The 12,308-nt window shown below is 42.4% G+C and overlaps 2 protein-coding genes across 2 annotated transcripts; both read right to left on the bottom strand.

Annotated features, from left to right (window-relative positions):
* Positions 1-4,593: 4,593 nt before the first annotated feature.
* Positions 4,594-5,520, bottom strand: LOC139344973 (olfactory receptor 2D3-like). The gene has a single exon (XM_070983416.1). It carries the CDS (start codon positions 5,515-5,517, stop codon positions 4,594-4,596), a length of 924 nt encoding a protein of 307 aa, XP_070839517.1. The 5' UTR covers positions 5,518-5,520.
* Positions 5,521-9,323: 3,803 nt separating this feature from the next.
* Positions 9,324-10,250, bottom strand: LOC139344971 (olfactory receptor 52N5-like). Its single transcript, XM_070983415.1, has one exon. It carries the CDS (start codon positions 10,245-10,247, stop codon positions 9,324-9,326), a length of 924 nt encoding a protein of 307 aa, XP_070839516.1. The 5' UTR covers positions 10,248-10,250.
* Positions 10,251-12,308: the final 2,058 nt, after the last annotated feature.

Here is a 12,308-nt window from a genome sequence, read left to right as displayed (position 1 = left end):
AGGCTTCGCATCGAGTCCCCTTCAAAGCGACAGGCGCCAACTCAGTATGACCCAGAGGCAGCAAAGAAGCATTTCCAAAGGCCTTGACTCAACTGTTCAACTGTTCATAGACTCTTTTTCATGCACCATGGACCAGCGGCATGGCCCAACCCAGAGACTCTTATCAGTGAACCCCTTTGCACATTTCCTTGCTTTTTTTCCCCAGTAGTCACTGAATTTCCTTGGTTGATCCTTGTTAATGTGTGTGTCACGATTTCATTAAAGACTTTTTTTCAAAATGTTTCTGTCAACTGTGTTCTTTGTGTTCTACTGTGTGGTATTGTAGAAGGTGGATCGCCAAATAAATCAATGAATCATCAATCAAATAAAATATATATGTCATTTATATTTTATATAAATATAACAATATAATAACTATTTTTAATATATTAATTTATTATATAATATATGAATTTAATATATATTTATTATTATTATTATTATTATTTGTGGCGCACAGATGACCAATAGCAGCAGAGTTGCTATCCAATCACATGATGGTTTCCTTTTAAAATGCCTGTGGAATCATCCAATGGTTGTTTGTGAAGTCAGGAGGCCAGCCTGAGTAGATCAACGTCGGTAGCATTCATGTGCTAATTAGAGCTATTCGCACCTTCGCGAAGGCGTGATTAACCACGCCCCCCGCCGACAGATGGTTCGTTTCCGACGATTTTCAGAGCCGGCGAAGTTCCCCGTAAACTTGCCGTAAATCGCCGAAAATCATTGAACTTCGCGGGGATTTACGGGTCGAAAATGTGGTTTTTCATGCAGTGAGTACTGAGGGGAGCGTTACAGACACAAGGCTCAAAGCCTTCAGTAAGGCCGGGCCACATAGCACGCCTGCGCAGAGCGTGGCGTTGCGGCATGGTTTTCATTTGGGCGTCCATACAAGCAGGTTACAGTGTCCACACTGCCGACATGAGCAGCGTGAGAGTCGCGCGAGTCCTGCGTGGCTGCTGCGGCGCATCAACTAGAGATTCCAAGGCTCGCCGCAGTCAAATCAGTATCATGTGAGTATTTCACAGCGATAACAATGTCTGTATCTGCATATGTGACACACATGACGAGAAAATACACAATATGAGAGGGACAGAAGTTCTCCATCATCTCTACTCCTTTCCCTCTCTCCCACTCTCTCCTCCTGTAGCTCAGTCCCTGTTCCAGCACATGTAAAGTAAAATTACGTCATCATTTTTGTTGTCGATAATTATCAAACGCAAACTCCATGTAAACAGATGGAGCCGGCGGTTGCTGCAGACACGAGGATATGTGAACAGGAACACGCGCGAGAGACGCAGCAGCTCAGCAACGCCATGCACAAGCTCTAGGCGTGCTGTGTGGCCCCGACTTCGCTCCACTTTTATGCTTATATGAACTGCCACTCATGTTTAGCTTAGTCCGTAAAAATGCTCCACCTAGCTTGCACTCTGTTGACAAATGACTGATGATGATGTGATGGACGGTTGATGACGATTTTACCCAAAATACACTTGAGACAATATCGGCGATCCACTTGTAAATTTGTACGTAATGAAGTTAAATGTGAGAGTGAAAATAAAGCCAGTCATGCAGCACATCATTTTATTCATATTTTACACCTAACTACATCACTAAAGTCAGTCTTGTAAAGTTTTTACCAACCATGACTCATCCTGACTGGGTCAATATATATAAGCCCACACATATCAAACTTTACAAAATATCGTGGGGAAAGAGCCCGATGCCTCCTGAGTGGAACGTAGATTTTTCTTCTCCGCCCTGCACTGGCCCACCGAGGGCGTGTTGCGTGTTGCCCCTGGAAACCCTGCCCCTGCCTCCAGTCACCAGTCCGTCAAGCTCCTGAAGTATGCAGATGACGCCACCCTCTTTAGACTCATCTCTGATGGTGACAAGATTGCTTACAGGTGAGAGGTTGACCATCTGGTGACCTGGTGCAAGCAGATCAATGCTCTAAAGACAGTGGAGATGGTTGTGTACTATAGAAAGAACTCTGCCTCACCTGCCCCCATCATTCTCTGTAACTCCACTGTTGACACTGTGGAGTCTTTCCGCTTCCTGGGAACTATCATCTCCCAGGACCTCAAGTGAGAGCCGAACATCAGGTCCCTCATCAAGAAAGCACAGCAGAGGATGTACTGCCTACGACAGCTGAAGAAATTCAGTCTGCCAAAGACAGTGATGGTGCACTTCTACATAGCCATCACTGAGTCCATCCTCACCTCCTCCATCACCATCTTGTACACTGCTGCCACTGCCAAGGACAAGGGCAGACTGCAGCGTGTCATTCAGTCTGCAGAGAAGGTGATCGGCTGCAATCTCCCGTCTCTTCAGGACCTGTACACCTCCAGGACCCTGAGGCGTGCAGGAAAGATTGTGGCTGATCCCTCCCACACCCCAGACACAAACTCTTTGAGACACTCCCCTCTGGCAGGAGGCTGTGGTCTCTCAGGGCCAAAACCTCACGCCACAAGAACAGTTTTTTCCAGTCTGTTGTCAGCCTTCTCAACAATGCCCGGAACCCCCCCGATACTCTTCACACTCCACTGCTGCCTCTATTTGTCACATTGATATTACCAAAACTCCATGCGTTACATTAACGCTCAGCTATTTTTCTGTATCGCTGCCAGCTGCACTGCTCTTTTCATCCTGAAAATAAAAGGACTGTGTATATATATTTATATTGTTATATTTTTACTTTTGAAGAGCTTATTCTAAAAGATTTGTTGTGCACAAACTTCACCAAAACAAATTCCTGGTATGTGTAAAATCGTACTTGGCAAGAAAGCTTTTTCTGATTCTGATTCTGATCCCTAAATAAAAATTGTTCCATTTCATAATGCAGTGTGGCGTGCTCATACCACGAGGTGCAGGGTCATCGATGTATATCCTAACGTATATCTGACAGATAACTCAGGTGTTTCCAGTGAACACTGAGTGTCTGAGCTTCTCCCTCTGGGGCAGCTCCATATATAAAGAATCTACATTCTAGAATTGAACGCTGTCGATAGTCTTTGCATCATAACAGGAAACCAAACATTCCACTGCAGTCTGTCAGCCATGAAGCTCAATGACATGAATCAGCTTCAAGGATTCTGTAGGGGTAGTTGTTTGAAAGTGAAAATAATGAGAGCCTGAATCAAACCTGCTGAGAACATTGATCTTCAGCTTTACTCACAGAAAGTGGACAGACGTCTGCTCCTGTCCTGGAGCTTGTGACATAATCATACAGTTAAGTTTCCCTCATAATCATTAATATCATAATTTGTACCAACACATCCACACTTACACAGTATGAAATAGGCCTGCTGCCTGATCACAACCATGAGGTTCATTCTATATTCATATTTATGACTCTGTGGCCACACGTAATGCTATAGCATAATGCTAAATCAGTCCCTGACAAGTTAAACTTGTAACTGTATAAAGTTTCCCTTTAAACTCCATGAGATGATCTGCCTGTCTTTGGACACAGCTATAACCTGAGTCTGCTGTCCCTAGTAGTTCCTACCAAATGTTGAGGTTATTGCTCAGTAGGTCATATATATGCTTGAAAAATAACTACAGTTTAAGTTCTTTGTAAGGTCCTGCATTGTTACCTTCATAACTTCAGGGCTTGTTCCCCAGTACAACATGTGTTTGTATGTACTGAACTGGTACTACGGAGCCCGTAAAGTGCCACAAAGAAAAAAAAACAAAACAAAAAACTATATAGTGCGCACAAGATACTAAAACGTGCCATGAATTGATAAAACGTGCGCATGTTTAAGCTAAATCATGCGCTTGATTTAACTCGTTCATTTATACAGACAGGCGGCAACGCATCCCATGTCTCAGGGCAAGAGCCACAACAATGTCATCATATAAGATTCCGAGGTGAAAATAAAAGTTAGTTAGCTGAGTTCTTCTCTCCATTGTATCACGTGTGTGACTGTGAACATCTGAAGTTGTCACTACGGAGAGCCGTACACGGACAAGTCAAAGCGTGGGAAATAACGGTATCTTGGGCGCAGTCGATTTTGTATTTCGTGCACAGGTTTTAGTATCTTGTGTGCAGTATATACATTTTTTTTTTCTTCATGGCATTTTTGGGGCTCCAGATGGTACACCGTCAGTACAAAAGATTACACTGTAACTCTGGAGTAATTAAGTACATGTTGTGGGAAATCAAAGTGAGAGCAGAGCAGCTATGGTGCCATCTTGTTGCATTTATAATATACTGATGATCACAAATTTGAACAGATCATTTACAACAAACGATACACAGTATTTACAATAACAACCTCTTTAAATAAAGCTGTTCACATTGACATAACCAATATCCCACTTTTCATTGTTTCATTAGTGGTTGTCCTGTTTTCTAATACTCTGTGTTCACTGTCTGTAGAACTCTTTTGCTCTAAACATTTCTTTACTCATTTACATGAAAAACAGAATATTTAATGCAGAAGAGTTTTGATTCAATAAAATCTCCGATCATGGTTTCATATGATTTATATAATTTCCTTGAATTGTTTGCGAAAGTAAATGTTTATTTGTTACACAATGGAAAGCACTTTAAGGTCTGAAATATTTCCAGATAATTTTTCGGATTTCTTTAGACTGCACCCCATAAATGATGGTGTTGAGGCTACCAGGCACTATAGCAAGCAGAATAGCAGAGAGTTTTCGGTATTCTTTGTACTGAGGGAAGCGATGTAGAATAATGACAATAAATCCACACATCAGCAGGATCAGATACACAACCAGGTGAGTGCCGCAGGTCTTCAAGGCCTTACTGTTCAATGACTTACTTTTACTGGTCAGGCAGACTAGTGTGATCTTAGTGTAGGTGAGAACCATGCTGCCTATAGACGCCGTCAACAGAACTACAGTGAAAGTGAGGCCATAGACATTATTGATGAACACACTCTCACAGGAGAGTTTAAACAATGAGGGATTGTCACAGAAGGGGTTTGTGATCACAGTCCTGCATCGGTTCAGCCGTATGGTCAAACTGAGCAGAATCCCAACCAAAACAAAGGCCACTCCCCAGGCAGACACTGTCAGCTTGATCACCATCTTGTTGGTCATTATGGCAGAATAGCGCAGAGGATTGCAGATGGCCACATATCTGTCAAATGTCATAATCATGAGCACGGTGTGGGAAGTTGCACCAAACACCTGTGTGATGAAAGCTTGGACCACACATCCATAATAACTGATGAGGCGCTCAGAGGGAGGCCGCAACACATCTACAAGCAAACGAGGCAAAATATTAGTACTTCCCATTATGTCACTGACTGACAGGTTGCAAAAAATGAGATACATGGGCAGGTGGAGGCTCTTGTCAATAAAGATTAGAACTGTAATGCCTACATTTACAACCATCAGAAAAATGTAGGAAATGAAGAAGAGGAAAAAGACAGGGTACATGGAATCCTTTGTGACCGCAATCCCTTCGACGAGGAGGGTGAAGCTGTTGTAGGTGTAGTTTTCCATCAACCTGAAATAACAAGATAACAGTCTTGTGTTCATGTTAGGAGATTGATAAAAATATTGTCAATCAAGATATCAGAGATATCTTAAAGATGTGCTAAATGACATTAGCTGCTGTTCAACGAAACAAATAGAAACTTTTCCATTGAATAAAAAAGTAAACATAGCAACACTGGATCATGCAAAATTAAACATCTCTGCATATTTGTAGAAAATATGAAAATGCATTTTTCATGATTGTTATACATAAATACCTGCTTTGTGACTGCATTAGTATGTAGCTGTCACTACAGTTAGCGTTCACTGCAGCAATGAGAGGATCCCACTGTTTTATGGCTCCAGTTTTAACATCAGGGGACTCACTTAATCTTCCATAATATGTGATGTAACATCAAGTCATTAGTTTTGTAACATTAGCATGCTAACATACTCACAATGCAGTCTGGAGTGGCATTATTCCAATCCTGAGACTGCAATGACCCCTACACTGTTAGACACAGTCAGTGTTCAGACAACGCTGATCAGTCAGGCAGACTTAAAGTAAAATGTCAACACTCATTTCATGAGTTTCTTAAGATTCCTTTAACTACTTTACTATCGGAATGGAATTTTCACCACTTCCAATAGCAAAAAACAAGAGGGTGTCACTTAGAAGTGCAACCTGCATTCATACATAAGTGTAACATAACTTCAACCACATGTCAGACCTATTATTTACTGCTATTTATGATCTTAATCATTCATTAATTCAACTTTCATTGTAACCTAATTTTGAACTTCAGTAAGAAGAGAAGAAGAGCTGGACGTAAAATACAGATGAAATTAAAATAAAATAAGATTTAAAACCTGCATTGTCTTAAAGATGAAACTGTGGTAAGCTTCAGATCAGGGGTTTTCAATAAACAGTAAAAATAACAGAATAATATTTAATCAATTAATTAAGGTCACATCTCTTGTAATTGGGCCAGCACACAATTGGATAGTTTGTCCAAAGTTTCTTTCTGACTCAAACTTATTCTTACAACCACATTTACAATAGAAATTTCATTATAGAGAAAAGGAATTCACTGTATCTGAGTAATGTTAACATGTGAACTCGACAGCAACAACATGAAGCACTGTGTGCACAAGTTAATGTCACCATGACAACAATGTCAACAACAGGAAAATGAGCCACATTACAACCACATTCATCTGCAGACAGGATGGCTGTGAATGAGCTCCAGCTACAATGTGAATTCAGTGTCACTTATAGATGAACAGAAAGTTCATCCTGAAATAAAAATTGTTCCATTTCATAATGCAGTGTGGCGTGCTCATACCACGAGGTGGCAGGGTCATCGATGTTTATCCTAACGTATATCTGACAGAGAACTCAGGTGTCTCTCAGTGAACAGTGAGGGCTCTATTTTCGATTCTGCCGCCGGCGCGGCGCAAAGTCAGGTCCGCTTTGCCGATGGGGTGTGGCAGCGCAGACTTTGGTATTTTCGTGCACTGCGCTGCCGGCGCAACTACTCCCCCTTCTCATCTCAGTCCCACCCAGTGGCACAACTTGGAAGGAGGGAGGGGAGAAGGCGTGGAGTGGGTTTGACACAGCCGAGTCCAATCTTTACCAATCACACCAGCTCCTCACTTCACCTTTAAAAACGCAGTTGGCGAGGCGCATGGCAAGTTTCGGGGATGACTGAACCCACGCAGGAAAGTGTCCAACACCCAAACTTCTCCCAGGAGGAGACTGACGTTCAGGTCCAGGCTCGCAGTGGCCGTATCTACGGCCTTGTGAAATTTAATTCAATACTGTCTATCCCTGTAGTGTGGAAAGTTATTGAAAAATCAAACATTTCACTGCAGCCTGTCAGCTGTGAAACTCAAAGACCTTCAGCTTCAAAGATCCTGTACGGGTAGTTGTTTGAAAGTGAAAATAATGAGAGCCTGAATCAAACCTGCTGAGAACATTGATCTTCAGCTTTACTCACAGAAAGTGGACAGACGTCTGTTCCTGTCCTGGAGCTTGTGACATAATCATACAGTTAAGTTTCCCTCATAGTCAGTAATATCAGAATTTGTACCATCACATCCACACTTACACAGTATGAAACAGGCCTGCTGCCTGATCACAACCATGAGGTTCATTCTATATTCATATTTATGACTCTGTGGCCACACGTAATGCTATAGCTTAATGCTAAATCAGTCCCTGACAAGTTAAACTTGTAACTGTATAAAGTTTCCCTTTAAACTCCATGAGATGAAATGATCTGCCTGTCTTTTGACACAGCTATAACCTGAGCCTGCTGTCCCTCCTACCAGTGTGTTTGTATATGAACTGACTGTCGTGAAGCTGTCGTCACGTAGCTTTGGATAACATTCACAAGCTGGCTAAAATTACTGCTGCGTTACAGAAGCATGTGGTTGGATTGAACCATGAGTGACATTAAGATTAAGATTAAGACTTTCCTTTATTAATCACCTAACACAACACAACATGCGTATGCTATGCTTCAGTGAACGCAACAACACTACATGCACATGCCATGCTTTTGGTGAAATTGCGGGCTGCCAGCCGACAGCGGTGCCCGGGGACCCAGTTCCTTCTTGTCAGGTGGTGATCTTCTTGCATGTTTTTAGTGGAGGTTTTTTAATGGAGAACATGGGAGAACATGCAAACTCCACACAGAAATGCCCCTTTCCTCGAGCAGCAGGCACCAAAGGCATGGTGGAGGACACACTACCAGCGCCTACAGCTCCCCAGGCGGGAATCAAACCCGGGACGTTCTAGCTGTGAGGCGACAGTGTTGCCCCTGTTCCACCGTGCCACCAATTGTGACATGTGGCCTGAGTGAATTCTACAAGGCCAAACGTCTAGTGAGTTTGCTGGTGAGATGAACGACAGCTGACACGGTCTTCAGAGTATCCATGACAGTCCACTGTCCTCTGGACCTTTGTTCTGACAGATGTTCACCACAAAGTACCCTGAAATATAAATGAACAGTGTAGTTTTCTTCTTTGTTGGTCGCCTAAAAAGGTCAGAAATACAATCACTTCAGAGTTAAATGACACAGACGTCATCACTCCATCTTCCCCAACATGTCCAAATCTCTGCTCACTTTTATGGTCATACTGTACTCTGTAGAACTAAGAGAATAAGTAATCAGTACTTAAAATACTAGTAGTAGCAGTAGTTCCTACCAAATGTTGAGGTTATTGCTGAGTAGATCATACATACACTGAAAAATAACTACAGTTTAAGTTCTTTGTAAGGACCTGACTTGTTACCCTCATAAGTTCAGGTCTTGTTTCCCACTACAACATGTGTTTGCATGTACTGTATTGGTACACTGTCAGTACAAAAGATTACGCTGTAACTCTGGAGTAATTAAAATACATTTTGTGGGAAATCAAAGTGTGAGCAGAGCAGATATGGTGCCATCTCGTTGCATTTATTATATACTGATGAAGATCACAAATCTGAGTAGACAATTTACATCAAACGATATACAGTATTTACAATAACAACCTCTTTAAATAAAGCTGTTCACATAGACATAACCAATATCCCCCATTTCATTATTTGAATTACAGTTGTCCTGTTTTCTAATACTCTGTGTTCACTGCCTGTAGAACTCTTTTGCTCTCAATACACACACACACACACACACACACATATATATATATAAAAATAACAGAATATTTGATGCAAAAGAGTTTTGATTCAATAAAATCTCAGATCATCGTTTGATATGATTTATATCATTTCCTTGAATTGTTTGCGAAAGAAAATGTTTATTTGTTACACAATGGAAAACACTTTAAGGTCTGAAATATTTCCAGATAATTTTTCGTATTTCTTTAGACTGCACCCCATAAATGATGGTGTTGAGGCTACCAGGTACTATAGCAAGCAGAATAGCAGAGAGTTTTCGGTATTCTTTGTACTGAGGGAAGCGATGTAGAATTATGAGAATAAATCCACACATCAGCAGGATCAGATACACAACCAGGTGAGTGCCGCAGGTCTTCAAGGCCTTACTGTTCAATGACTTACTTTTACTGGTCAGGCAGACTAGTGTGATCTTAGTGTAGGTGAGAACCATGCTGCCTATAGAAGCTGTGAACAGAACTACAGTGAAAGTGAGGCCATAGACATTATTGATGAACACACTCTCACAGGAGAGTTTAAACAAGGAGGCATTGTCACAGAAGGGGTTTGTGATCACAGTCCTGCATCGGTTCAGCCGTATGGTCAAACCGAGCAGAATCCCAACCAAAACAAAGGCCACTCCCCAGGCAGACACTGTCAGCTTGATCACCATCTTGTTGGTCATTATGGCAGAATAGCGCAGAGGATTGCAGATGGCCACATATCTGTCAAATGTCATAATCATGAGCACGGTGTGGGAAGTCGCACCAAACAACTGTGTAATGAAAGCTTGGACCACACATTCATAATAACTGATGAGGCGCTCAGAGGGAGGCCGCAACACATCTACAAGCAAACGGGGCAAAATATTAGTACTTCCCATTATGTCACTGACTGACAGGTTGCAAAAAATGAGATACATGGGCAGGTGGAGGCTCTTGTCAATAAAGATTAGAACTGTAATGCCTACATTTACAACCATCAGAAAAATGTAGGAAATGAAGAAGAGGAAAAAGACAGGGTACATGGAATCCTTTGTGACCGCAATCCCTTCGACGAGGAGGGTGAAGCTGTTGTAGGTGTAGTTTTCCATCAACCTGAAATAACAAGATAACAGTCTTGTGTTCATGTTAGGAGATTGATAAAAATATTGTCAATCAAGATATCAGAGATACTGGCTGTGTGAAATGGCATTAGCTGCTGTTCAACAAAACAAATAAAAACTTTTCCATTGAATAAAAAAGTAAACATAACAACACTGGCTCATACAGAATTAAACATCTCTACATATTTTTAGAAAATATGAAAATGCATTTTTCATGATTGTTATACACAAATACCTGCTTTGTTACTGCATCAGTATTTAGTTGTCACTACAGTTAGCATTCAGCAATGAGAGGATCCCACTGTTTTATGGCTGCAGTTTTCGCATCAGGGGACTCACTTCGTCTTCCATAACGTGATGCAACATTAAGTCACCAGTTTGGTAACATTAGCATGCTAACATACTCACAATGCAGTCTGGAGTAGCATTATTCCAACCGTGAGACTGCAATGACCCCTGCGTTGTCAGAAGCGGTCAGTGTTCAAACAACACTATTATCAGAAAATTATTTTCACCACTTCCAATAGGAAAAAAGGACAAGGATGTGAACAAACTCTTCAGGAGACAGAATCCCCAGAAAGTATTCCGGATTCTGTCTTCCCATCTACCTTGAAGCACTGCGCTGATCAGCTGTCTCCAGTGCTCACAGATATTTTCAACACCTCACTGGAGACATTTCACGTGCCAGCCTGCTTCTGTCTGTCTGTAGAGGATGCAGTCAACTTGGCCCTCCACTTCATCCTCCAGCACCTGGACTCCGCGGGAACCTATGCCAGGATCCTGTTTGTGGATTTCAGTTCTGCTTTTAACACCATCATCCCAACTCTGCTTCAGGAGAAGCTCTCCCAGCTGAGCGTGCCTGACTCCACCTGCAGGTGTATTACAGACTTCCTGTCTGACAGGAAACAGTGCATGGGGAAACACATCTCCGACACTAAAACCATCAGCACCGGATCCCCCCAGGGCTGCGTTCTTTCTCCTCTGCTCTTCTCCCTATATACGAACAGCTGCACCTCCAGTCACTAGCGGAACAAATCAGTGCTGGGCCGGGCGCGGGGCACGTGACCGGGCCCTTTAAACCCAATAAAGCTCATGATAACATCGCTTTTCAACATACACATGGCCGCAACAGCGGGGCTTACAAGCATACATACTACATTTTTGACACAAGGCTCAAAGCCTTCAGTAAGGCCGGGGCCACATAGCACGCCTGCGCAGAGCGTGGCGTTGCGGCATGGTTTTCATTTCGGCGTGTGAGAATCGCGCGAGTCCTGCGTGACTGCTGCGGCGCATCAACTAGAGATTCAGTATTATGTGAGTATTTCACAGCGATTACAATGTCTGTATCTGCATATGTGACACACATGACGAGAAAATACACAATATGAGAGGGACAGAAGTTCTCCATCATCTCTACTCCTTTCCCTCTCTCCCACTCTCTCCTCCTGTAGCTCAGTCCCTGTTCCAGCACATGTAAAGTAAAATTACGTCATCATTTTTGTTGTCGATAATTATCAAATGCAAACTCCATGTAAACAGATGGAGCCGGCAGTTGCTGCGCCGCTGCAGACACGCAGGATATGTGAACAGGAACACACGCGAGAGACGCAGCAGCTCAGCAACGCCATGCACAAGCTCGAGGCGTGCTGTGTGGCCCCGACTTCGCTCCACTTTTATGCTTATATGAACTGCCACTCATGTTTAGCTTAGTCCGTAAAAATGCTCCACCTAGCTTGCACTCTGTTGACAAATGACTGATGATGATGTGATGGACGGTTGATGACGATTTTACCCAAAATACACTTGGAGACAATATCGGCGATCCTCTTGTAGATTTGTACGTAATGAAGTTAAATGTGAGAGTGAAAATAAAGCCAGTCATGCAGCACGTCATTTTATTCATATTTTACACCTAACTACATCACTAAAGTCAGTCTTGTAAAGTTTTTACCAACCATGACTCATCCTGACTGGGTCTGTATATAAGCCCACACATATCAAATTTTACAAGATACCATAGGGTAAGAGCCCGATGCCTCCTGGGTGGAA

Source organism: Chaetodon trifascialis, chromosome 16 (genome assembly GCF_039877785.1).
Source record: "Chaetodon trifascialis isolate fChaTrf1 chromosome 16, fChaTrf1.hap1, whole genome shotgun sequence".
Taxonomy (NCBI): domain Eukaryota; kingdom Metazoa; phylum Chordata; class Actinopteri; order Chaetodontiformes; family Chaetodontidae; genus Chaetodon; species Chaetodon trifascialis.
Note: the sequence above shows the minus strand (reverse complement) of the source record. Positions and strands in the feature narration are given on the sequence as shown.